Source organism: Xenopus tropicalis, chromosome 2 (assembly GCF_000004195.4).
Source record: "Xenopus tropicalis strain Nigerian chromosome 2, UCB_Xtro_10.0, whole genome shotgun sequence".
NCBI lineage: Eukaryota > Metazoa > Chordata > Amphibia > Anura > Pipidae > Xenopus > Xenopus tropicalis.
In genome coordinates, this window is record NC_030678.2 from 78,178,816 (window position 1) to 78,203,136 (window position 24,321).

Below are 24,321 nucleotides of genomic sequence, written 5' to 3' on the forward strand. Positions count from 1 at the left end.
GTGGCCATACACTGAAAGATCCACTTGTTTGACATTGGCAAGGTTGACCAACAAATTTATTTTTCCCCCAATATGCCCACTTTGAGGTGGATGATATCTGATTGATTCAATTGTTTGGCCCGATACACACATAAGGGCCGTGACAGACGGGGAGATTAGTCGCCCGCGACATGGGGCGGAATGTAAATCGCCGGTGGGATCGTATACGCGGTGCTGAAATCACTGAAGTTTCCTCTCAAGGCAACTTCGGCGATTTCGGCACCACGTATGCAATCCCACCTGCAATTTACATTCTCGCCGGTGTGATGGCATTGCAGGGATATTATTCGCCTTCGACTAATCTCCCCGTCTGCCACGGCCCTAAAGTAGAGTCAGTTCATCAGGTAAATTGACTATAATCTCCAATGGCCCATGAGCTGATGTGAAGTATAAACAATACCTGTACAGTCATGTGTAACATGTAAGACCTATATATCTGAAGAATTTTAGCAAACAAACTACACATGTAAAAAACCTGATAAGCTAAGCATGTTGACAAATGGCCATACCCAGTCTATAACAGAGGCCTCTACCTAGAATTTGTGAACAGGCCCATACTCAACATTATACTGCTGAGGCTACCTGCATTCTTTGGTTATTTTTCACATCTTCCTGACCCTTAGGAAACACATGCTTCACATAGCATTCTCTCTGCTGTAGGTTCCCAGTGGCACTAAAACAAGACCTTGCAATCAGCCCCTCCTTCCCAGTACATATACACATAAATACACAAAAAATATGATTACATGTGATATAAGGTACACATCATTGACACTAAATAGAGTATATTACAAAATGGTATAGCTGTACATTACAGGAACACACATATAAACCTCTGTTATACTGATATCAGATTTACATGTGCATATACATGCATTATTTTCTGTAACCTTAACTTGCACAGAAAATTTCAAACTCATATTATCATAACTGAACACAGGATTATGCTACTATTTACATACAATTGGCCAATAATTTGTCATATTGCATGTGCTATGATGTTATATAAGAATGTGGGGGCTTTGAGCATACTTGATGTAGGGGCACAACTTTCACTTTGGATGGCTATATCTAGCCTGTGGCCTTCCAGCTGGACTCACTTGAGGTAGGCTCACTGGTTCATAAGGACAGACACAGACAAATCTGTTACTATTACGTTACCTTTACAACATAAGATAGTCAAGGCCGGTTTAGATTATTTTTTGAGCATTTACAACTTAATTACTGATATTTGTACACCCTGCAAAACACTTCTGCTGCATCCAGACAGGTGTGCTACATACACAGGGCTGTAATATTGTGTTTGTCCCTTACCCTTCCAGACATCTCCAAAGCAGCCTTGTCCCAGTTTTTTATCCAAACTGATGGAATCTCGAGTTATTTCCCAAGCATCTTTTGAAAGCCCCAGTGTTTGAGGTTTCTGGTTGATACATGGATTCGTAAGCAGGTGACATAACCCGTCATTGAACTCTAAAACGACAAAAGTGAATGAGGTAGTAAGGCAGCATAAAATCACAAGTAAAAAACATATCTGTCTAGTTTGGCACTTATCAGAATGCATCTTTGCCAGCAGAATAGTCTTTATTGGCAGCAGGTACTCTAAGAAAAACAGACATCTCAGGCCCCATTATTTACATACAGTACCAACCTGTGACATTTGAACTGTTGTTAAATTACAATCTGGGTGAAACTGGGTGGTTAATGGGAATTGTGGTTGTACTTGCAGCTAAAGCTGCTTCTTGCAATTCTGCTTAGTAGCACCTGGTTACTGTCTGTCCTGCCTCCTGTTTCAATTTGTGCACAAGTGTGCATGAATTTATGACAAGGCTGAAAAGGCCCGGGCCTAGGGCTGCATGCCAACACTATACCATGCCATGTATATGAATGAATAAAGATATATTGGGCACTGCGTGGGAGATTTCTCTTTGTCACCAGCCCCCCCTTCAAAAATGTGTGTATGTGCAGAACATTCACTCCTGCCTAGACCACTAAAAGACAATTCTGTGTGGCATGCTGGTACTGCCCAGGAAAAAATTTATCCATTTTACTGAGGTGGAATGTGGCCAATAAGGTTAGGAAATGACTTGGTATAGATAAAAAATAGTAGAATTGGGGGAAAGATGTGTTGATAAGGTATACAAGGATCCTGAGGGCAGTGCAACAATATTTTGAATTGGTTCTAGTGTTCTCATAGCAAATACATTGCAATATGAGATATTACCACTTGAGTGCGCTGCTGCCTTGAAAAACAAAATCATCCAGAAATATGAATGTAGCTATTATGAATGGAATCGATTCCCCCCTTAAATATAAACATCAAAGTGAATCATATGATTCATGTTTTTAAATGATCAAAATTAAAACATTTAACTAATTCTTTTTTTTTCAGCTATGTGATTATTGCATATTAGTCACTGATTCTGTATTAAGGGAACAAAACCAATGTTACTCTGAGTGATCATTAAGCACAACACTGGGTGCTTGCCCATAAGATACAATTTTAGGTAGGCAGATTTTACGTGATTGTCATACACAGAGAGGAATGATACTATTTATACTATTCACTTTAATTTTCTTTGGGTATTTAGGGAAACATAGTGGATATGCTAATTTAGGGCAATTGAACACGGGGTGATATTGATGATGTTGTATGAAGTGGCATGAAAATGCATGAAATCTCCCTGCTTTGTTCCTATAAGAATCAAATGCAAATGATAGAATAGTCAAGTGCCATGTCAGCCTCTTCTGAACAAATGTACATCCTTATTTGCAGACTTGCCAAATTGCAATCATCTGTGCTGACAGTTTCTAATGATTCTCATATAGGGTTATGAAGATGTTTTTTTGTTAATTTTATTAAGCAAATAATCAGAGAAGTGCCTGAAATCACCTCATGATCCTTTGCCCAAAGCAGGTTATTCAGGCCTGGGATTCATTCATTCAAGGGCCATTAGAACAAATGGAGCTGTACTGGGCACTGTGTGGGAGATTCAAACAACTGTCAAACTGTCAACTTTTCTGCCTGGCATAAGGCATCAAAACAGCCACTTAGTAGCAAAGAAGTAGATGCACACACAAAAAAACATAAGAGGGTATTTAAGCCATTTATTTCAGCTATAGATTGTGACACAAAACACACTCTTAAATACGTTTTCATATGTGCTACTACATTTCTGGCCTGTCCAGTCCCCAGGCAGAATGGTGGGGATTAGAGGTGATTTGGCCCATCTTAGGGGTGAGCCAAACCAAAATTTCTTAATTATATTTTATTAATGTTATTTTATTTGTTAGCTGAAAGTCCACTATAATAAATATGATCATAGTGACCACAAACGTTAATCTGTTTTTTTCTGAGAAAATAATCAGGCAAAATGTTGCAATTATTTTGTGTGCCATTAGCTTAAATATGCACTCATGTTAAAATTAAAGAGGTATACATGTGCTTGTACACAATAGGGGTAATTTACTTTTCCCAAGAACTCAAGTGCTAAAACACTAAGGGGCCCATTTACTAAAGTTTGTATTTTTTTCCCACGATTCATGTTTTTTGCCTTTAATTTTTTCATGAAAAAAAACACAATTTTTTTGCCATTTATTATGCATAAAAACCACAAAAACACTAATACCAAACGTTACCATCTAAAAGATGTCTATCGATATTGCTCTTGACTGTTTAACTTTGTGTAATTTTGAATGGTATCAGTACTTAGAGTAACTGGCTCCTGTATTATTCACACCTCAGATTCAGGCTGTAATCCCCTGTATTGTTCACACATGTAAGAACTCAGACTCAGACTGCAGGCACCCTAACGGTGAAGACACATGGAGCTACTTGTCGTGGCTACAGATATAAACAATACTGAACATTTACTGATATTTGTATTTATGTGTGTTTTTAGCAGAGGCAATTCTCAGTATTGTCTATGGAAGGGTATTTTCTGGTGTTTATTAGCTGTAACAAGTAGCTGCTTCTTAGTAGCTCCATGTGTCTTGGAGTGGTCATGATTAGTTACCTGCAAAGTCATGGTAGGTCTCCTTTGCTACTCTGTCTACCATGCTCTACCCTGCCTGTGTGTGCCATACTCTGCTTGCCCTACCCTGCCTGTGTGTGCCATACTCTGCCTGCTCTACCCTGCCTGTGTGTGCCATACTCTGCTTGCCCTACCCTGCCTGTGTGTGCCATACTCTGCCTGCTCTACCCTGCCTGTGTGTGCCATACTCTGCCTGCCCTACCCTGCCTATGTGTACCATATTCTGGCTGTCCTACCTTGACTGTCTGTGCCATAATCTGCCTTCCCTACTCTGCCTGTGTGTGCCATACTCTGCCTGCCCCATGCTGCCTGTGTGTGCCATACTCTGCCTGCTTTACTCTGCCCGTGTGTGCCATACTCTGCCTGCTTTACCCTGCCTGTGTGTGCCATACTCTGCCTGCCCTACCCTGCCTGTATGTGCCATACTCTGCCTGCCCTACCCTGCCTGTGTGTGCCATACTCTGCTTGCCCTACCCTGCCTGTGTGTGCCATACACTGCTTGCCCTACCCTGCCTGTGTGTGCCATACTCTGCCTTCTCTACCCTGCCTGTGTGTGCCATATTCTGCTTGCCCTACCCTGCCTGTGTGTGCCATACTCTGCCTTCTCTACCCTGCCTGTGTGTGCACTGTATTAATTATAAGTAAAAAAAAACATGTTCCACAACTTGCACACAGTTTGCACATGTTCATTCTTATTTGGTGCATCACACAAATATTGCTGCAGAAGCAACTACTATTATCCTTGAATTGATGGGAAAAATGTTTATTGTAATTAAAACATGTCACTTTGCTTACCTATTTTGCAGGTTGTACTTTGTGCTGCAATTTGTAAATAAAACATAATATTCCTTCATTTATTTGTAAAAACTGTTAAAATAATAAATGGCCAGTAGATGGTGCTAGAGGGCTTTGAAACAACAAATGCTGTTTTAAAGGGGTAGTTCATCTTCACAAAATGTGAAAATATAGAGTTGGTGATACATTTTAATGCCTAACTAAGTAGATTAAAAAATGCTTTTGGGACTACTTAGGTATTCGCTTTAGGTATGGTATCTGATACCCAAAGCTCACATTTTTAAATCACCAACTCTATATTTTCTGGTTTTGTTCTATGGCTAATACAGTACAACACTCTATATGCAATTTGATAGTACAGTATGGGACCTGTTATCCAGAATGCTCAGGACCTGGGGTTTTCCAGATAAGGGATATTTCTGTAAATTAGATCTCCATAATTTGTCTGCTAAAAATCATTTAAACATTAAATAAACCCAATAGGATTGTTTTGCCTCCAATAAGGATTAATGTATGTATGTATAACTCATACCACCTGGCACTTATTCCCTGTGCATATATATATATTTATTGTATTTATTTGTTATAACACATCCTCCCTGTGTGTAATTTTGTATTTTGTAAGATTGTACAGCGCTGCATACCCTTGTGGCGCTTTATAAATAAAGTTATACATACATACATATAAGAGTATTTCAAAATAGTTCCCTAATATGTGTTACCTACTGTGTTTCCCTATGTTAAATGCGTGATTGTCTGCTAAGACCATAGGGTTGATTCACTAAAGTGCGATAACACTTATCGCATGCTTTTTTGCATTAAAATAGACAGGAAAAAATGCGTGATTCGCTAAAGTATTATCGCATGCGCTAAGTCGTATATCTGTGCGTTAATTAGCACGCAACCGCATGCGTTAATTTTACCGCGTTGCATTAATTAGTGCGCAGAAATAATACTAACGCATGATTCACAAAGACTTAGACGCGCTAAATATCGCATTACTCTATGCGAAAATTAACACCTACTTGGGGCAGGCGGTAATTATAGAAAAGTACAGTTCATGAGCTTTTGGCAACACAATATGGACTTTGCAGTGGGATTTATTCAAGTCTGTGTTGGCCCTAGAGTGATGTAGCCTCCAGTTTGCAGGGAAATGCTAATTTAAAACGAACGTAATGGTGTGTATGGCTAATATGGCGTGTGTGCGAAAAGTACTTTTCGTGTGCACGTACGTTAATTAGCGCGTGCGACAGGTAGCAAGCTGCATTAATTAGCGCGTGTTTCGTCAAATACCGCACGAAAATAGTCTTTGCGACTTAAATAATGCAGACAGCATCGCGTCTAAATTAACGCAAATATCCTTTTAGTGAATTGCGCGTTAAGACGCGATAAAATTTTTAACACATGCTATAAATAGCGCTCGTTTTAATGCACCTTAGTGAATCAGCCCTTATTTGTGAAATGCTGCAGGCTGTGTTTCTCAGATGAGGGTCTCTTTGTACATACATATTATATACATATTATAAGTATGTATCAGCCAAAGCCATCTAGTGCCACCTATTGATGACTTACCATATCACTCTGAGTAGTTGTTTATTGATTAATAGAAAGTCAGTGAAAATGGTAAGCTGAAAATATTTAACCATTATGATCTACACTTTAGAAATGGCTGGACATTTCTAGAAAGCATGGCATTTTAACTGATAAAAACTTATAGTTTAATTTTGGAAGGTTTAGAGGCACGAGGGCAGATCATGAATATATATATATATATATATACAGAAAAGAACAGAGCACACCCTAATAATAATCAAATGCCCCGGGTGCTTGCAAGAACCATGTGTATAGCAAGACAATGAGCCGCACACACAGGGACTTTGTTAGAAAACAAAAAAATTATATATATTATATATATATATATATTTATATCATCTAAGGTCCTATTGATCAGTATAGAATGGTTGGGGATTTTTTTTTATTCAAGAGGTAAAAGATTATAGGAAACACACTGCAATAAGTTTGACCAATTTCTCAACTATACTTAACAATATCTGCTTGATGGGTCCAAGCAACCTATTTTTAAATGGAATCTTCTCAGAAGTATGCAGATTGTGATCAGTTAGAATAAATTTAGATATACTGTTACAAGTATGGGATACATTATCTGGAAACCTGTTATCCAGAAAGTTTAGAATTATGGGAATGTCATCTTCCATAGACTTCATTATAAGTAAATAATTCTAATTTTTAGAAATGATTTCCTTTTCCTCTGTAATACTATAACAGTACCTTGTACTTGATCCCAGTTAAGATATCATTAATCCTTATTGGAGGCAAAACAATCCTATTGGGTTTATTTAATGTTTAATTATTTTTTAGTAGACCCAGGGTCAGACTGTGGGCCCCCACCGCACCTCCCTAACCCCCCGCCCAACTTCCTCCCCTGAGCCCGTGTAAGTGACGTGTCAAGGGAGGGACACCATCAGCCGGGGGAGCACCATCAGGGGTCGGGCCTGGGCCGCTGGGGCCCACCGGGTTTTTTCCCGGGGCCCTAGCAGTCCATTTCTACCCTGATTACCTAAGGTATGGTGATCCAAATTACAGAAAGACCCCTTATCCATAAAAACTTAAGGTCCCGAGCATTCAGGATAACAGGTCCCATACCTGTATAAGAGATTAAAGGGTCACTATGTTATCCACCACTTAATTAGCCCAACTGTAGTTTTGCTTATTGGGTAAACCTGCCCATATACCCAGCACTGGTATATATCAAAATACTGGTTCAGAAAAATGATATCAAGCTATTAGGAGCTTCTCTCTGTATACCTAGACCCTAAGCCAGTGATCCCCAACCAGTGGCTCAGAGGCAACATGTTGCTCACCATCCCCTTTGAAGTTGCTCCCAGCGGGCTCAAATTGGGTGCCCATGTTTACATTTTTGGCTTGGAGGCACGTTTTGGAAGCATAGAAACAATGTTTTACTTCAAGCAGAACCTCCAATAGGGTAGCAGTCCACATGGGGCTACCAGTTAGCCAATCATAGTCGTTATTTGGCATCCCCAAAGAACTTTTTTCATGCTTGTGTTGCTCACCAGCGTTTTTTACATCTGAGTGTGGCTCAGATGTAAAAAAAGGTTGGGGATCCCTGCCCTAAGCCATAAAGCAAAACAGGATAGCTGTTTTTCTAAAAAGAAAACAGGAATATATAGTAAATACATTACCCTATTCAGGCAAAAAAAAAAAAAAACCTGTTATGAAAATATATTTTTTTTCCATTTTTTGGTCATTGTCAGCTCAGTAACAAGAAAAGACTTTAAAAAGGGAGAGTTTGCAGAGGCTGGGTTAAAGAGATGCGGTAACATTTTTTCATCACTCACACAATAGCAGAATTAGCAGGCAAGGCCACACAGGATGCAGAGGGGTTTGTATTCTCACTAACGTAGCCTCCTGCATACATAATTAACCACTGGGCTTTGACCAAGAGCTTTGCAGTTCTGGACAAATGGAGAGGGGTTAAAACATTTAAATATTAAAAATTATTCAGAAGACCATTTGATCATGTATGTCTTTTATAGAGCTTATTTATGAATAAAAGTACAAAATCATGTGCATGTACCGTAAGTGGTTTTTATAAAGGTAATTGGGCCTGGTTGGGAGTTGCACGTACCACAATATTATTAACCTTTGTTAATTCTGGACCATGCTGATAACCTACCATGTAAATGTCCAAATTTAAAAAAAGACAGTACCCTTTTGCCAGAGGACTATGTCTACTCAAGTGCTATTCATAAAGGTGATTGCATCTGTACAATCTTTTGGCAATAGGGCTTAGTGACAATCCACAAACAATAGACAGAGAATATCTTATGGCCTTGCTGAAGGGAGCCTGACTTGCACAATTCTGCACAGTATGAGCTAGAGCTGTCTCTTCACTTATTGTATTTAATTGTTCATCATGCCCTGATTTTGAACTTAGTCGCAGCAGCAGCAGCACTGGGAGAAGAAAATAGAGTTCTACTGCAATATTGTCTCATTGACATTGTGTCACATCTAAACACATGCCTACATAGTCTTGACAATACTATCTGAACATGGTGTTCTTGCTATGCCACTTCACTATCAATCTGCTCTTTTGTCTACACTGTAATGTAAGCCTTGTTGCTAGGGACACTGCTGTCTATGAGATGCTAGCCTTGGCCCTTTGCCATAGTCCAATATTATGCATCCCTTAAGTTAACAATAATGATTTTTATTTCTGTGCATTTACCAGAGTATATGTCATATGTTCTACATTGCCTGCTCACCTTCCACATTCAAGCTGCTTATTCTCACATTCATGGAACAGGGTGGCAGTCAAAAGTTTCCCTGTCTGATGAACCTATGCCCTGTCTAGGCCTGATGGGAAAACAAAAGTAATGAGGTAGATGGGAACAATATACCATATTTTTAAAGGTACAGTACCAATTTGGCATAGAATAAGCAGTGATGTATAGTGATGATAGTTCTTCTGGGTGTACAATTTGTATTTAAATAATGGTAAGGTGCCTATAAAGTAGTTTCATGGAATCAACTGACAATGGAAAGCTTGCCTCAGACAGGAAGTAGCAAGAATCTTGTGAGTGCTATGTACCAGCCGAAATATTCACAGCTCAGATCTTTTGGTACAGAAGATTGCTTTCTATTCTAAAGATCTAACCCTGCTTGGGTGTAAGAGCAGTGCACTCTTGGTAGAAAACACAAGAAAAGCATGGTACTGTAGTAGTTAGCTTTACTACCTTGAAGCTCTGGGGTTATGGATTAAATTTAGGGCCAAGACACTATTTGCACAATGTACAAGTAACTTATATGTTCTCCCCTGGGTTCCCGCCCACACTCCAATATATGAAGCTTAATTTGCTCCTGAGAAAAATGACCATAGTGTGTTGTGTTGAGATAACATTTGCAATGCTCCTGTAAGTATCTGAAGGGAACAGTGAATCTGAGCACCTGTACTGGTAAGAAAATGGATAATTAGTTTTGAACCTGTGCATCACTGTTCTCATCCTAATTTGTTAAATTCTAACTTAACGTATTTGTTTTCATTGTTATGTCAAGTGTATAAGGTATAGGCTGTTCTACAAAACTTTGGTGTAACCTATAGGAAAGGGCCTAACCAGAAGATCAGCTGTGGCATTCCATGTCATCATCTACTGTACACTCAGCCTAAAGACACTATTTAAGATGAGATTATGTTGCAGATCTTTGCATGTTGGAGCCCTCTAATAGCACAGTGGATGGATCTCAACTGACAGATTTCTACCATTAAAAAACACTCAAACTGCCTGCCAATTACTTTAATTGAAACTGCTGGTGCAGAAAGTTTTCTGCTTAAAAATGCACACATCACATCATTTTCTGGCAGAATTTCACCAGTACCAGCAGCGCTGTGTGGTTTCCATTTAAGACAATGTGAAATCAGTCTAGTCTAAATCAAATGTTATAATATTCTCCCAGGGCAACACCTTATGGATAGCTTCATAACACTGTAGTGTTCTGAAGGACAGTTCATGGCAGAGAAAGATCAAACAATCCAAAGAGAGAACAGCAAATCATGCCTAATATATTTTGGTGGCATATCCATTGACCATAAATCAACTTTTAGTATGTAGGGATCCCAAAGATTTGGGCCCCTTAGGTTGGGTTCCCCTTTAGACAGGCACCAGAGGGTGGCCTTATGGGATATGAACACCTAAGGGTGGTCCTAGTTGTTTGTGTGTGAAAAGGGAGTTTCCCTGTTATTCAGAAGCAACCACTAGGAGGCAGTGTGCTGCAATATAAAAAGGGATGACACACATTTTGTGTAAGGTTTTTAGTCCTGGGACCCCCCTCTGTAAGAGGTTAGCTACAGGCTCCAGTTATAGAGTTCAGATAGATTCTGTTATAGTCACTCTAGGCGTGAAAAGATAGACAGAGTATCTAGAAAGGGCAGTCTGAAGCCCCAAGAGGAGATAAATTAGGTTAAGACCTCCCGGCATTACTGGCCGGAGTTCAGGTACACTAAGGGGCACATTTACTAATCCACGAATGTCCGAAAAGCGTCCGAATGCAGTTTTTTTGTAATGATCGGTAATTTGCGATTTTTTCGGAAATTGTCACAACTTTTTTGTAGCCGTTACGACTTTTTTCGCAAATTGCCGCAACTTTTTCGTAGCGTTACGACTTGCGCGAATTGTCGCAACTTTTTCATAGCCATCGCGCCGAGTACGAAAGTTTCGGATTCATTCAAGCTTCGGTATCGTGACTTTCCTTGGGCCAGGTTGGAGCTGCAGAGTGCCATTGAGTCTTATGGGAGGCTTCCAAAATCATGCTAAGTCTGAAAGTTTTGCCCGCAGTTTACGAGCGCTCAATACGAAAAAGTCGCGACAAGATACGAGCAAATCGTAACGGCTACGAAAAAGTCGCGACAATTCGCGCAAGTCGTAACGGCTACGAAAAAGTCGCAACAATTTACGAAAAAGTCGTAACGGCGACGGAAAAAACGCAAAAAATACGAAAAAGCTGCAAAATGTTCGTTTTCCAATCGGAATTTTTCCCATTCGGATTCGTAAGTAAATCAGCCCCTAAGTGGCCAGCTCAGGAGGTAGCTAGGGACCACAGAAAGGAGACTGCCTAAGCGAGAGGGTATTCTTGGCGTGAGTACCGGGGAATGTCCTAAGAGAGGGTCTCTTGGCATGAGTACCAGGGAGAACTCTAAGAAAGGATCTCTTGGTGGGAGTACCGGGAATAGGCCTAAGCGAGAGGGTCTCCTAACGGAAGTAAGGAGAAAGTACCTGAAACTGCATGTCATAATACTGGATACTGTGTGGATACAATAAAGGTGTTTATTTGGTTATTCAGCACTTCCAGTCTCCTGGTCAATTCCTGAAAGAGTGGATCCTTAGCTGCCTGGTAAGCAACCACCCCAAGGGGAGCAAGGTCCCGGGAGTTGCAGGGAGTCCCTACGTTTGGAGGGCTGCATAGAGTAACCCAGAGAGGTTTCCCAGGGAGGGGTTTTACAGTTCAACCTGTCCCTACCCTGGGTCGAGGCACGCCAAGCATTTAATATACCTGCTCCCCCATAGTAAGCGGGGGCAGAGTGCTCCTGTTAGCGCCACATGCATACCATTGCGTGTTAGAAGTAAAGCCATAGCCAAAAGTGGGCTACAAGTATGTTGAGGTTAATGTTAGCTACATTTTAACTGATTCTCATGTTCTCTTCCTAAGGTTTTTCAGAAATAAAATCCACTGTTGTCAGGGTCGGACTGGGGGGTGCAGGGCCCACCAGGGCTTCCGTCCCAGGGGCCCTGCAGGTGCCCCTATCCGGTCGTTTCCCCTGCACCTCCTAACCCCACCCTCCCCGTTTAGCCTCCCTTACCCCCCGCAGGGTCCCCCATTCTCACTACAAGAAGTGATGCTATTAAAGACGCCATAAATGTTTAAATAAAATACCTTTGCAAAGAATATAGGAATCCTGCCCATTTTGGCAGTTAAAAAAGTTAAAATACTGCAACTTTATTGATTCTGACAGTGTCGGACTGGGTGCCAAGGGCCCACCAGAAAACCCTTAGACCTTAGGCCCACTCTCCCCTTCTCTGTTAACTCACGTTCTTTAATCTCTTAATTACTTCTTTTTACATACTATTATCTATTTTTTCCTCCATTTCTTCAGTTTCTTTTTTTTCTGAATTGAATAATGGCCATGGTATAAGCATACAAGGCAAATGGTTGGCTAAGCAGAAGGGCCCACTGACACCTAGGCCCACCGGGAGTTTTCCTGGTATCCTGATGGGCCAGTCTGACGCTGACTGTTGCCCCTATATAATCTCAGCTACCCTTTTAAGCAAAGAACATTTGTGAGATTAGTGTAAAAGTAATTATATAAATGTAACTAACTACTCCTAACTTTTAGCCCTTGTGCAGAACATTCCTGTATTCCTGTATTTCCTATTAGTGTTACTTTTTATTCCTTGTCATTGTCTTGCCTTCTCACATGAATTATTCTACATGAGAATGCTCTCATCCTTATTTGTGTTGTTCTGCATTATTAAATCCTCCTGCTTCTAGTGTAATATACAGCTCCAAGTGTATGGTGAACCAGATATAAAGAATAGTAACAATCCCATTAAATAAGTCACTTGAGAAAACTGGGTTTGACAGGAAGTAAGAAATGTATTTTAACTCATACAGAGTTAACTCCTCATTTAACTATACAGATTAATTCCTCTGTATTGCGATCACGGAATAGCTGCTGCATCAAACCACTAGGAGTCACCATACATCTTTTACCAATACCAAGAGTCAAGTTAGTTGGAAGTTGCTCAAAATTATATCTCATATAGTTGGTCACTAGTATTGTTAAGTTCTAATCATGTGTTCTACTTGCAATCTGCTATGGAAAAGGCACAAGAGGAACTACTGTGTATGCCATTACAGTAGGACCTTCAGATATAGAGAATATAAGGAATGAATTGAGGTAGTGAACTATAAAACAGAAAAGTCTCTATATTATCCTCTCTATAAAGTCCCTATATTATCAGGTGTGCTGTTTGCTGTTATGTCTCCCCTGGAACCCCTCCTGTGCTTAGCACAGGACAAGAAGAGCAGGACCAGAATTAGAATAGAGTACCTGCTACATGAAATAGTAGAATTCCCAACTAAAAAATTTGGAGCAGGAGTTCCCTTTTTTTGTCTGTAGGAATAACTGTTCTCATCTTGTCTTATTTTAGGCCCGAATTGAGCAAATGACAAACACAGACAGTCACTATATCTATTGGGCCTTTGTGAACTTGAAATGTCAGGGCCGAATGTCAGTCCAGACCTGGCACCTGTATATTGTTAATGTCCACAAGGATAGGTTATTTCCCTAAAAGTGCAGCCTTCTTACCACTATAGTGTTCCACCAGCTCCTCCACAGTATCAAACTGGACCCTTGTTGTAATATAGAAGCCTCCATTGTCCAGCTTGCGGATCTTGTAATGTTTTGCGTGGTCTCCCCTGGTAGCATCCCAGTCACGAACAGAAAGGGAGTATGCACCTGCGAGGAACAAAAAGTTGTTAAGTTGCTGAAGGTAAAAGGCAAAAATAAAATAGTATGGTAAGATGTTAGTATCTAATTATATAGTGAATAAAGTACCCCCTATTGTAAAACATAAGGATAAGGATAGGAGTTCCATGATCATATAAAAGCACAAGGAAGAAGGACAATTGCTTTTATACAGGTAATGGAACTCCGCAGTGACTTCTAGTATCCTCATATTTTACAACAGGGAGTCCTTTATTTATTATATTACACAAGTTTCATTAAATCATGCGGTAGAAATGACATCACTAAACACTGATTATAACTGGTGGAATCACTAAGCACTTTTAATAAGGTTAAAATTTACAGGATATTCATGAATCTTGTGTATTACATATACATACATACAGTATATACACTCATGTTTCCTCATAAACTTTACCTTTAGTTGTCTCGCTTTCCCTGATCATAAAGGTTCCCCTCGGATTCCCCTCACACAAAAGTAGTCTCTCTGCATCCTTCCGGCCAATCTTTCCAAAGTACCAGCTTATTTGGTGATAGGGACAACAGGTGAGGTTAGAAAAAAACAGAAAAATAAATTCTTCAACCCCATTTCTCCTGAATGTCTCTTTTGAAGCTCATGAAATGTTAAAGATATCCTGATCCCTCCCCATAGACCCTATAGAACAGCAAAGTATTCAGTTTTTAATTGTATCTATGATTACAGATTTCACAAATTTCCACATTCCCTGAAGTATATATAACTAGAAAAATTAATCCACACTTTAGATTTAGCAATGTGTTCATTATATTACACCATGTTTAGTGACTTCATTGTCCTCAAAATTTTTCATTCTCCAAAAAAATATGTTCATTGGCCTTAAGATTACTCCCTGGGTCTTCTAACTGCTAGTGGCAAGCTGTAAATTAATTTTGACAAAACCTGGGGAAGACTGTTTTGTACTCATATATGTGATGAAGCCTGCACTATTCATTGCACAGAGCTTGTCCTATATTGCTGTTTATTTTTTTGAACCTACCCTACTTGTTTATTGTTGATCCCACTGGGGATCACATTTGGTACACATTGTTGCTGGACATCAGTGCCCCCCTCCATTCCTGCACTGCCTCCTAGAGTTTATGTCCTTATTGTAGTAAATTTTAGCTTCTCATTCACTGACCTTAGCCACTAATTTCTTTCACTGTAAAGTTATAGGGGAAAAGAACACATCTTGGCTGACAACCAATGCACACCATTAGGCATAAAATTATTAAATAGCAGCACTGATTAATTTAAGTCTTTTTTTGTAACAGTATTTGGTTATATTAGCTATAAAACAGAGTGCTAGTCTTAGCATGTCTCCACTATGTACAGGGTTGTACTCACTCCTTCGACTGAATGGAATTCATAGGTGCCACATAGTTACTGGGGATGTATCCTGTATTTCCAGAACTTAGTGATCGAGCTTCCCACCAATCACCCTCCCTGTAAAGAGAATAAATATACTGGTGTATATTATACAGAATATCTATGATTTATACACTACATGCTGTTGTATGTTCTCATAGACATTTGTACACAAATCACAGCTCAACCCCAGTGAGATACTTACGAGTTGTTAATAATATGGAACTTCTCCCCCTTTTTGAAGGTCAGGTCATCCTCTGTGCGAGCATCATAATCATACAAAGCAATGAACTGGGTTACCCCTCCTACAGAGACAATGTAGAAGGAATTGTATTGAGATTTTTACATACGTCTATGGAACAATACTGTGTTCCAAGAATTGATAGCCAGGCTAGAAAATGGTAATTTCATTTTTTCTTAGACCATCCCAGACTGAATAATAAAGGGAGGCGATTATGTAGGTGGGTTATGGCCATTTGACCAGAACTGAAATCCCAGTTTAGAAGGTACAAGGTCGGTTTACATGACCTACCTAAATTGCCTTCAAAAACTATTAAGTCATAGGCCAAATTGTTTTTTTTTTTTTTTTTAATGGAGATTAGAGAAAATTACCCTGGTCATGTTGGTCAACTATATAAAGAAAACTCTTGGTCAGGGAAATATCCCAGACAACTTGGTTGGGGCAACTCTAATGTTGGCCTCATGCATTTCTCAGAGGCTGCACTACCTATGATAGTGGGCAATAGCCCAAGGCCTGACTTGTTGCCTGGACAAAACTCCAAATAAAGAAGTGCTGGCTGCTGGTGCGATTTATGAACCCAGCCCTGGTCCCTGTAGACATGCAAACTAACTTAATCAAAATGGAGGAGGAAGAAGGATGATCCCCAACACCACCTGTCTAAGGACAAACAGGAAGCTTTTCTTCAGCAGCTAAATTTCTTTCAAGTAGAGGTTATGAAGAATAAGTGGTAGTAGTGTAACATAACTTTCCTGGGCCCCCCTTTAGTTTCTCCAAATGAGCTCAGTCCATAAACAGGCCCAACTCTTTGTTCTATATTTACAATTGAAAACACTTGCATCAATGCATGGTGGCAAGATTTATATTTTAAAAGCTGGTAGGGATATAAAGCTATAATGATTTGTGATTTAGTAAATGTTGCATAACACAATAAATGTTGGTTCCTAAAGTGACTTGTGTGCTTTAGTCATCCTTATAGATAGCAGGAGCTCATCCTTCTCACCAACTAAAGCTGGCCATACACGTGGCGATCCGACGATGTTTCGTACGACCATCGGTCGCACGAAACATCGTCAGATCCGCCACACACCATTCAGGGCTGAATCGGCAGGTAAGGAGGTAGAAACAATAGGATTTCTACCTCCTTCTGCCGATTCAGCTCTGAAGGGAGAATTTTGGTCAGGCGCCTTCTATGGCGCCCGATCAAAATTTTCTAACCTGGCCGATCGACGAGCCGACCGATTTCAGCAGCTTCCTGCGACATCGGTCGGCTCGCTGACATACCATACACACACCGATTATCGTACGAAACGAGGTTTCGTACGATAATATCGGTGCGTGTATGGCCACCTTAACAGCAGCTACACTCTTGTTATAACTGTCAAATGTTATATTTCCATTCATCAAGCAAATACTTGATTTCATATTCTTATTTTATTATCTCACTGTATGCAGTGTTTCCACATATTTTACATAACATATGTAATGTTAATTAAGTGCTCAGTCCTTCGTATAGAGCCTTCACCAATGTACCTGTAACTCCTACTCCCATTCCTCTCTGGCTGGAGCCTGCTATCACCCCTCCTATTCCAGCACTGATGAACGGTGTGTGGGTTTCCTGAATCCGAAAAGGCATCTGGCTTGTGGGATCTGGACAATACCTCTGGGGGATCTCCAGTGCATTCTCCTCCACCTTTTCCACTTTATCTTCTTTACACTGTTTGCAGCCCATTTCCTGCAAAATGCCGATATTCAATATTACTTATAGAGCTCATTTGTTACTATAAAAAGAAGACTCAGCTCTTGACAAACAGTATGCTCATTTTATTATCTCACTGTATGCAGTGTTTTCACATTAGTTTTTAACATTGTACAGTTTTTAAGCAGGAAGAACTTTCAGTACCAGCTCAATAGCAAATGAAATTATTAGCACATCTAATTGTAATGCAAAAAGTTGTTACCTACTAATGAAATGTGAGGTCAGAGAAGAGGCAACATCCATGCATCTGTTGGAAAGCAATGGCAAATTAAATTTCAGTCTCTTACTGTTCCTTTTTCCTAAAAAAAAGTTTTGTTTTTCTCTTCACAGACTGCTTTTTGCCATTTTCCCTTTTTTTAGGGTAAGTACAGGGAAATGTATGATTTGCTGCAAGAAAGAATAATTGGTTAATTTGGCACTACAGTATATGTAGGTGATTAATAAATATGACATAACTACATTATGTTCTCTAATCTAACGATTTAGAGCCTTATAGGGCCTGTGAGACTTGTTGCATGCAATACTTCTAATACATACTAATGTTATAAAATCCCCCACCAGTCATCTCCAATCTCCTTTGGCATTTTTTTGTCAGGGCTGTCACAATGCCTTTCTCTTCATTACTACTTGAATGCCCTGCTTTTTTCTTCCTCTGTTCTTTTTTTGTATATTATTTTCCTTACCCCCTTACACTTGTTTGCATCTCTTGCACTTGCTTTTGTTTCTTCCTGTCTTGTATACACTGTCCCACAAGCCTTTCGTTCTCATCTATGAATGTATGAAATGAAAACCCTCTTCCTTCCTGTATAGAGCTAAAATGGTCACTCATTTCTTTAACTGGGTTGAAAGCTTGAAGGCTTACTTTGTCTCGGGTCCCCAAACTTGTTACCCCAGTACATATACAACGTGTAATACAAAACATGGTATTTTGTACTGAATATACTCAACAGACTTCTGACAGATTTTTTTGTAACAAAACATCCCCTTTTACATAGCAAATCTTCCCCTCATAGACACTATTCCCTCTAATCTGTGCATTTGTGCGTGCACACAAATTTTAAGACCAACACACACAATAAATTGTGATGCACACAAAGAATTTTGTGTGAAAACACATAATTTTGTGCACACATGGTTTTAAAAGGTGCACACAAAAGAATTTTTGCACACACAGCCATGAAGACTGATTGGATCTTTCTTCTTGTGGATTCTCCAGTCAGAGCACAGCTTTCTTGACAGACAGTAAAATTGACCAATCAAAGCACAGATGCAGACTGGGCTCAGGAGATATTACAAACTAAAGGCAGTGCAGAAAGACTGAAAAGAAGAATCTGCAGGCTGTAACTTTACCTGAGAACCAATTCTCAACTTTTGCTGCAGATTTCATCCCACTCCCACAGGTACTATACACAGGTGCTATACCCAGGTACTATACACAGGCGCTATACCCAGGTACTATACACAGGCGCTATACCCAGGTACTATACACAGGCGCTATACCCAAGTACTATACACAGGTGCTATACACAGGTACTATACACAGGCACTATACCCAGGTACTATACACAGGTGCTATACACAGGTACTATACACAGGTGCTATACCCAGGTACTATACACAGGCGCTATACCCAGGTACTATACACAGGCGCTATACCCAGGTACTATACACAGGCGCTATACCCAGGTACTATACACAGGCGCTATACCCAGGTACTATACACAGGCGCTATACCCAGGTACTATACACAGGTGCTATACACAGGTACTATACACAGGTACTATACACAGTCACTATACACAGGAACTATACTCAGGCACTATACCAGGAGTAGGGAACCTATGGCTCGCGAGCCAGATGTGGCTCTTTTGATGGCTGCATCTGGCTCGCTGCCAAATAAAAAAAAAATAACAGGGGGCATGGCCTGTGCTCGGTGGATTGAAGACGTGTTCTAAGCCTTAGAACACGTGTTTTATCTGCCGAGCACAGGCCACGCCCTCATCCGCATCCGGCATCGTTGGGACCCACCCTACCTTGCCCCTGCACCCGGCGGATAGAAGACGTGTTCTAAGCGTTAGAACACGCCTTCTATCTGCCGAGGGCAGGCCATGCCCTCCACTGCATCGCATCCAGCATCCTTGGGACCCACCCTACCTTGCCCTGCAGCATCCGTGGCCAAACATATTGTATGGGTCTCACGGAATTACATTTTAAAATATGTGGTGTTTATGGCTCTCTCAGCCAAAAAGTTTCCCGAATCCTGCACTATACAGTTCTAAAGGCTGAATCACTAGCTGAAATGAAATTGTTTTTTGCCTGACCTGACTTCTATCCTGACCTGATGCCTATCTCCTAACCTAACAGATGGATGGTAAGTTAACTCTTTCCCCCTGAAAAAGCTCATTGTGCTTTTATATATTTGTTGTTGTTTTTTGCACTTCCTATTTTTTTTTGCACTGCTTTTCATTGTATATATTGTGCTGGTTTTGTAAATACAGACTGCGTCTTACTGTATATAATGTGCCTGGGGTGTCAGTACCCACTGCCTTTCTTGCTATAAAAACATAAACACATCTAAAGGGGTGGTTCACTTTTTAGTTAACTTTTAGTATGTTATAGAATGGCCTATTCCTAGCAACTTTGCAATTGGTCTTCCTAACAAATTTTTGATAGTTCTTGAATAATTTGCCTTTCTCTTCTGCCTTTTTCCAGCTTTCAAATGGGGGCCAAAAATGATTGCTCTACAATGCTATCATTTTATTATTATTGTCATTTTTTATAACTTATTTTTCCATGCAGGCCCCTTAACTATTCATATTCCCATCTCTCTAAGACCCTAGCAACCAGATAGCTGCTGAAATACCAAATGGAGAGCTGCTGAACAAAAAGTTAAATAACTGAAAAACCATTAAAAATAAAATAGGACCAAATCAAACTGTCCCAGAATATCAGTCTACTTTATATTAATTATTTAAAGGTGAACTACCCCTTTAAGCTAACTGATCACAAACACAAATGTTTGCAGATCACCTCACAGAAGTGCACATATAAATACTTTTACATCCTAAGCATTTTAGGGTAAAAAAGCCCTCCCGTCTGCACTTTTGCACAGAATCCTTGGAAGTCAGTGAGAACCGCAAGAGGTAGTTGGGAGGTTAATTTTTTACACCAGCAGCGAATCCACTAAGTCTCACATTAGCTTTAGGTCAGTTTATGTATGGTCCATCTTTAGCCTCCCCAAACAAAAAAGTACCTGGCATAAAGTACACTTTTTGCTACTTTCCTGGCTGACTCCTCTGCTCCTCTAAGCTTGGTTGCACCCCCCACTACTACTGCTGTTTCCTGTCTTAAATTATTCTGCCTTGCTGCTCCTTATATTTGGAATGCCATCCCTGAATACCTCCAAAACAGAATCCTGGACTCTTTAATTAAACTGTATTTTGTATTTATTTGTATTTATTACCATATGCATTTATTTATCTATTATTGTATTGACTTCCTGTTTGTTGTGTTAATTTATTGATTTGCTGTGAAGTGCTGTGTGCAAGATCTAAGGGCTCTGGCACACGGGAAGACTAGTTGCCCGCGACAAATCTCCCTTGTTGCGGGCAACTAATCTCCCGAAATGCCATCCCACTGGCGAGAATGTAAATCGTCGGTTGGATGGCATACGCGTACTTTCCTCTCAAGGCAACTTCCGCTATTTCGGGGAAATTTACATTCTCGCCGGTGGGATGGCATTTTGGGGAGATTAGTCGCCTGCGACAAGGGAGATTTGTCGCGGGCGACCAATCTCCCTGTGTGCCAGAGCCCTTAGATCTTATCCTTAATAGTGTTGGGTCCGGGTGCTCATGCCCCAGACCTTCATCTTGAGGAGCCAACATAGAAAATCGCATGTTGGAAATTCAGGCAGACACTCCGGTGTTCCCAAAATAAAGTTTTAATATTAATATTACACTAATGGCTACAGAAAGAGATGATGACTTCTATCTGAGGTTGTACATAAGGGTCTGTTGGTATTTGTTCCTTCTTGGTGGTGAGAGACAATAGGGAAACAACAACAAAAACATTTTTGAGAAATCTACAAAATATTGAATCTGAGGCTGAAACTGAGATCCCAGAAATATGCCTTTTTGACCTTATGGAACAAAGAAAGGGAGAGTAAAGTGGGAACAGAATCAAACATCTAAGATGATGACAGAATTAGGGAGCAGAAGTAAACCTGTTTTCTCTCCCTGCCTTTTATCATAGAATTCCTCATAACAATGAAATTTTCTAGCAAATGTTAACAGTTTTTACTCCTAGGCCTGGTGTGATTCTAGTATAAACACAATTTGCAATGCCCCCCCTCAGCCCCATTCGCTTACCTTTGCAGTGCTCTAGGGATCATGGGGAACCACATCACTAGTACAGGGAGCGAAATTACAGTACCTGTACTGTAAATTCAACTCTTAAAGTTCCCAGAGCAGATGATAACTTATGGGGTGTATGTCAGCAAAGGGTCTTAGGCAAAGGGGCCTGTCATTATATATAACTGTGGTTTATATAGAACTGAGTCTTAATCTCTGTGGTGTGTACAAATCTCAATCTCAGTTAGAGTGAGGGCTTCTCTCCAGCTGCGTTTTGTAGGCAGATTGAGCATTAACCTTTTCTAAAACATACATTAATTGATACCATACGTTTACTACTTATCCCCCTGATCAAGGTAGATGCAAAGAGTGCAGAACTAGCATGCACAAATGAGACTTTTTCTTTTTTTTAATTAACTGATTACTTAGAGAAGTCCTTTAGGCACTTTTACAATAAAAAATAATTATCTATTTTAATCAGTTTCTGAGACGTTAGCAGTTTAAAGCCATACACGTTCAGATTTTAGTTGTCTTACAGCGAACATTTGGGTATCGATTTTATGTTTAAATGCAACAAACTAAAACTAACTTTCAGTTTGAAACTGTAGGATAAAGTCCTAAAAATAACAAATCTGACAATGAAAAAATGATACCCCAAAATACATTATAGGTCAGCTATGTATACTGCACAGATATAAGTAATATACATATGCACAGATATTATCCTTATCTTACAGAAATCTTCTAACCAACTAAATAAATTGACTACACAACTCATCACCATGGTACAAAAATTTGTGGGATAATAATTTGGAGTCCACACATGGTCCTAAAATAGTACAAAACCTTGTTATTATACAGATTTTCAGGGACCAGGGGTTTTCCAGATAATGGATTAATCATAATGAGGATACAATTAGAAAAAAAATACTTATTTTATGCTGAGTAGGGTGCCGAACCCTCATACTGTGCACTAGACTGTCTCTACCTAAGGGGCCAGTGTGTTCTGGTGATTAAATGCATAATCGTTAATAATGAGGTGCATCATGTTTTAGGGCAGTGCTGTCCAACTTCTGTTGTACCGAGAGACAGAATTTTTCTGGCCTACATGTGGAGGGTCTATAATGGAAGCCAGTTTTGACCACTCCCTTTTTTAAACTGTACCAACTTCAAACCACAACTATGTTATCACAAGACCTTTTAAGACCATGCCCACATTAATGTGGTGCTCGCTGTAGTGATATCACCCTTCATTCATTTGTGAAAAAATATATAATGTCATATTAAGACACACCCTTAAATCCATATGCCTCCTCCTTCCCTGTGGATAGCACAGCAACTCCCAGAATATAATCACACACCTTAGGGGCCATATAATGACTAACTTCCAGAACAAACCCCATCCTGGTTCTCCTTCCACAGACAGCATAGGGCAGGCAGAATATGGCACTCACAGGCAGGGTAGGGCAGGCAGAGTATGGCACACACAGACAGCATAGGGCAGGCAGAGTATGGCACACACAGGCAGTATAGGGCAGGCAGAGAATGGCACACAGGCTGGGTAGGCAGGCAGAGTGCTGCCTGTGTATGCCATACTCTGCCTGCCCTACCTTGCCTGTGTGTGCCATACTCTGCCTGCCCTATGCTGCCTGTGTGTGCTATACACAAAGGCAGCATAAGGCAGGCAGAGTATGGTACACACAGTCATGATACAGTGATACAACGCTGACACTGCTCCTATAATCTGAGGTGTGAACAGGAGAACAATGTAGGTGCTTACAGGCTGAGCATGAGGTGTGAACAATGCAGGGGGTGAACAAAGCAGGGATTAAAAGGTGTGAACAGTACAAGGGATTACATGTTTATACAATACAGGGGTTTGAATCTGAGGTGTGAACAATGCAGGGGGCCAGTTAATCTCAGTACTGATACCATTTAAATCTTACATCTTAAAGGGTAAGCAATCAAAGCAGCCAGACAGGTGGAGGCCACACAGAGGGGGGCCCGTGGGCCGCCAGTTGGACAGCACTGCTTTAGGGCATCAAGAATAATCTACTTGTTTAGTATTTTAGTTAAGAATTACTTGTATAACTAGAATCATATGGAAAATTATATTGCTGTATTTCAAGGTTTTCTGGATAACTGGTTTCCTGATTCAAGATACCGCTGTTATAAATAAAACCAAAAAAAACAGAGTCCTCACATCACAGCATCCAAAACCGCTAGTCACATGTTGTATCTAATGACAGGAATAGACCTCTTCATAATAAGATGCTGCAGTATGAAGAGGCAGTTTGCAAACACATTTGTGTTTCTAATATTAAAATCAAGTAGCAAATGAAAACAGACACTAGGGGGCTGATTTACTAACCCACGAATTCGAATCCGAATTGGAAAAATTCCGATTGGAAAACGAACATTTTGCGACTTTTTCGTATTTTTTGCGATTTTTTCGGCGCCTTTACGACTTTTCGGAAATTATCGCGACTTTTTCGTTACCAATACGATTTGCGCGAAAAAACGCGAGTTTTACGAAGCCATTCCGAAAGTTGCGATTTTTTCGTAGCGTTAAAACTTGCGCGAAAAGTTGAGCTTTTTTCGTAGCGTTAAAACTTAAAAGGCGCGACGTTTTGCACAAGTTTTAACACTACGAAAAAATCGAAAC

At 40.1% G+C, this 24,321-nt stretch overlaps 1 protein-coding gene across 4 annotated transcripts in view; it reads right to left on the minus strand.

Annotated features, from left to right (window-relative positions):
- Positions 1 to 24,321, minus strand: part of fgr (FGR proto-oncogene, Src family tyrosine kinase) — a 48,080-nt gene that overhangs the window by 11,208 nt on the left and 12,551 nt on the right. The window contains exons 2-8 of one of the 4 annotated variants that reach the window (XM_004911549.4): positions 17,514 to 17,554; positions 17,082 to 17,283; positions 15,516 to 15,615; positions 15,290 to 15,388; positions 14,345 to 14,448; positions 13,768 to 13,917; positions 1,354 to 1,509 (exon numbers count right to left, since the gene is read on the minus strand). In XM_004911549.4, coding sequence (XP_004911606.1) covers positions 1,354 to 1,509; positions 13,768 to 13,917; positions 14,345 to 14,448; positions 15,290 to 15,388; positions 15,516 to 15,615; positions 17,082 to 17,280 — 808 coding nt within the window. In that variant the 5' untranslated portion in view covers positions 17,281 to 17,283; positions 17,514 to 17,554. Of the gene's footprint in view, positions 1 to 1,353; positions 1,510 to 13,767; positions 13,918 to 14,344; positions 14,449 to 15,289; positions 15,389 to 15,515; positions 15,616 to 17,081; positions 17,284 to 17,509; positions 17,695 to 24,321 lie in introns of all 4 variants that reach the window. The other 3 variants (XM_012958335.3, XM_012958336.3, XM_002934642.5) reach the window with 3 other exon arrangements.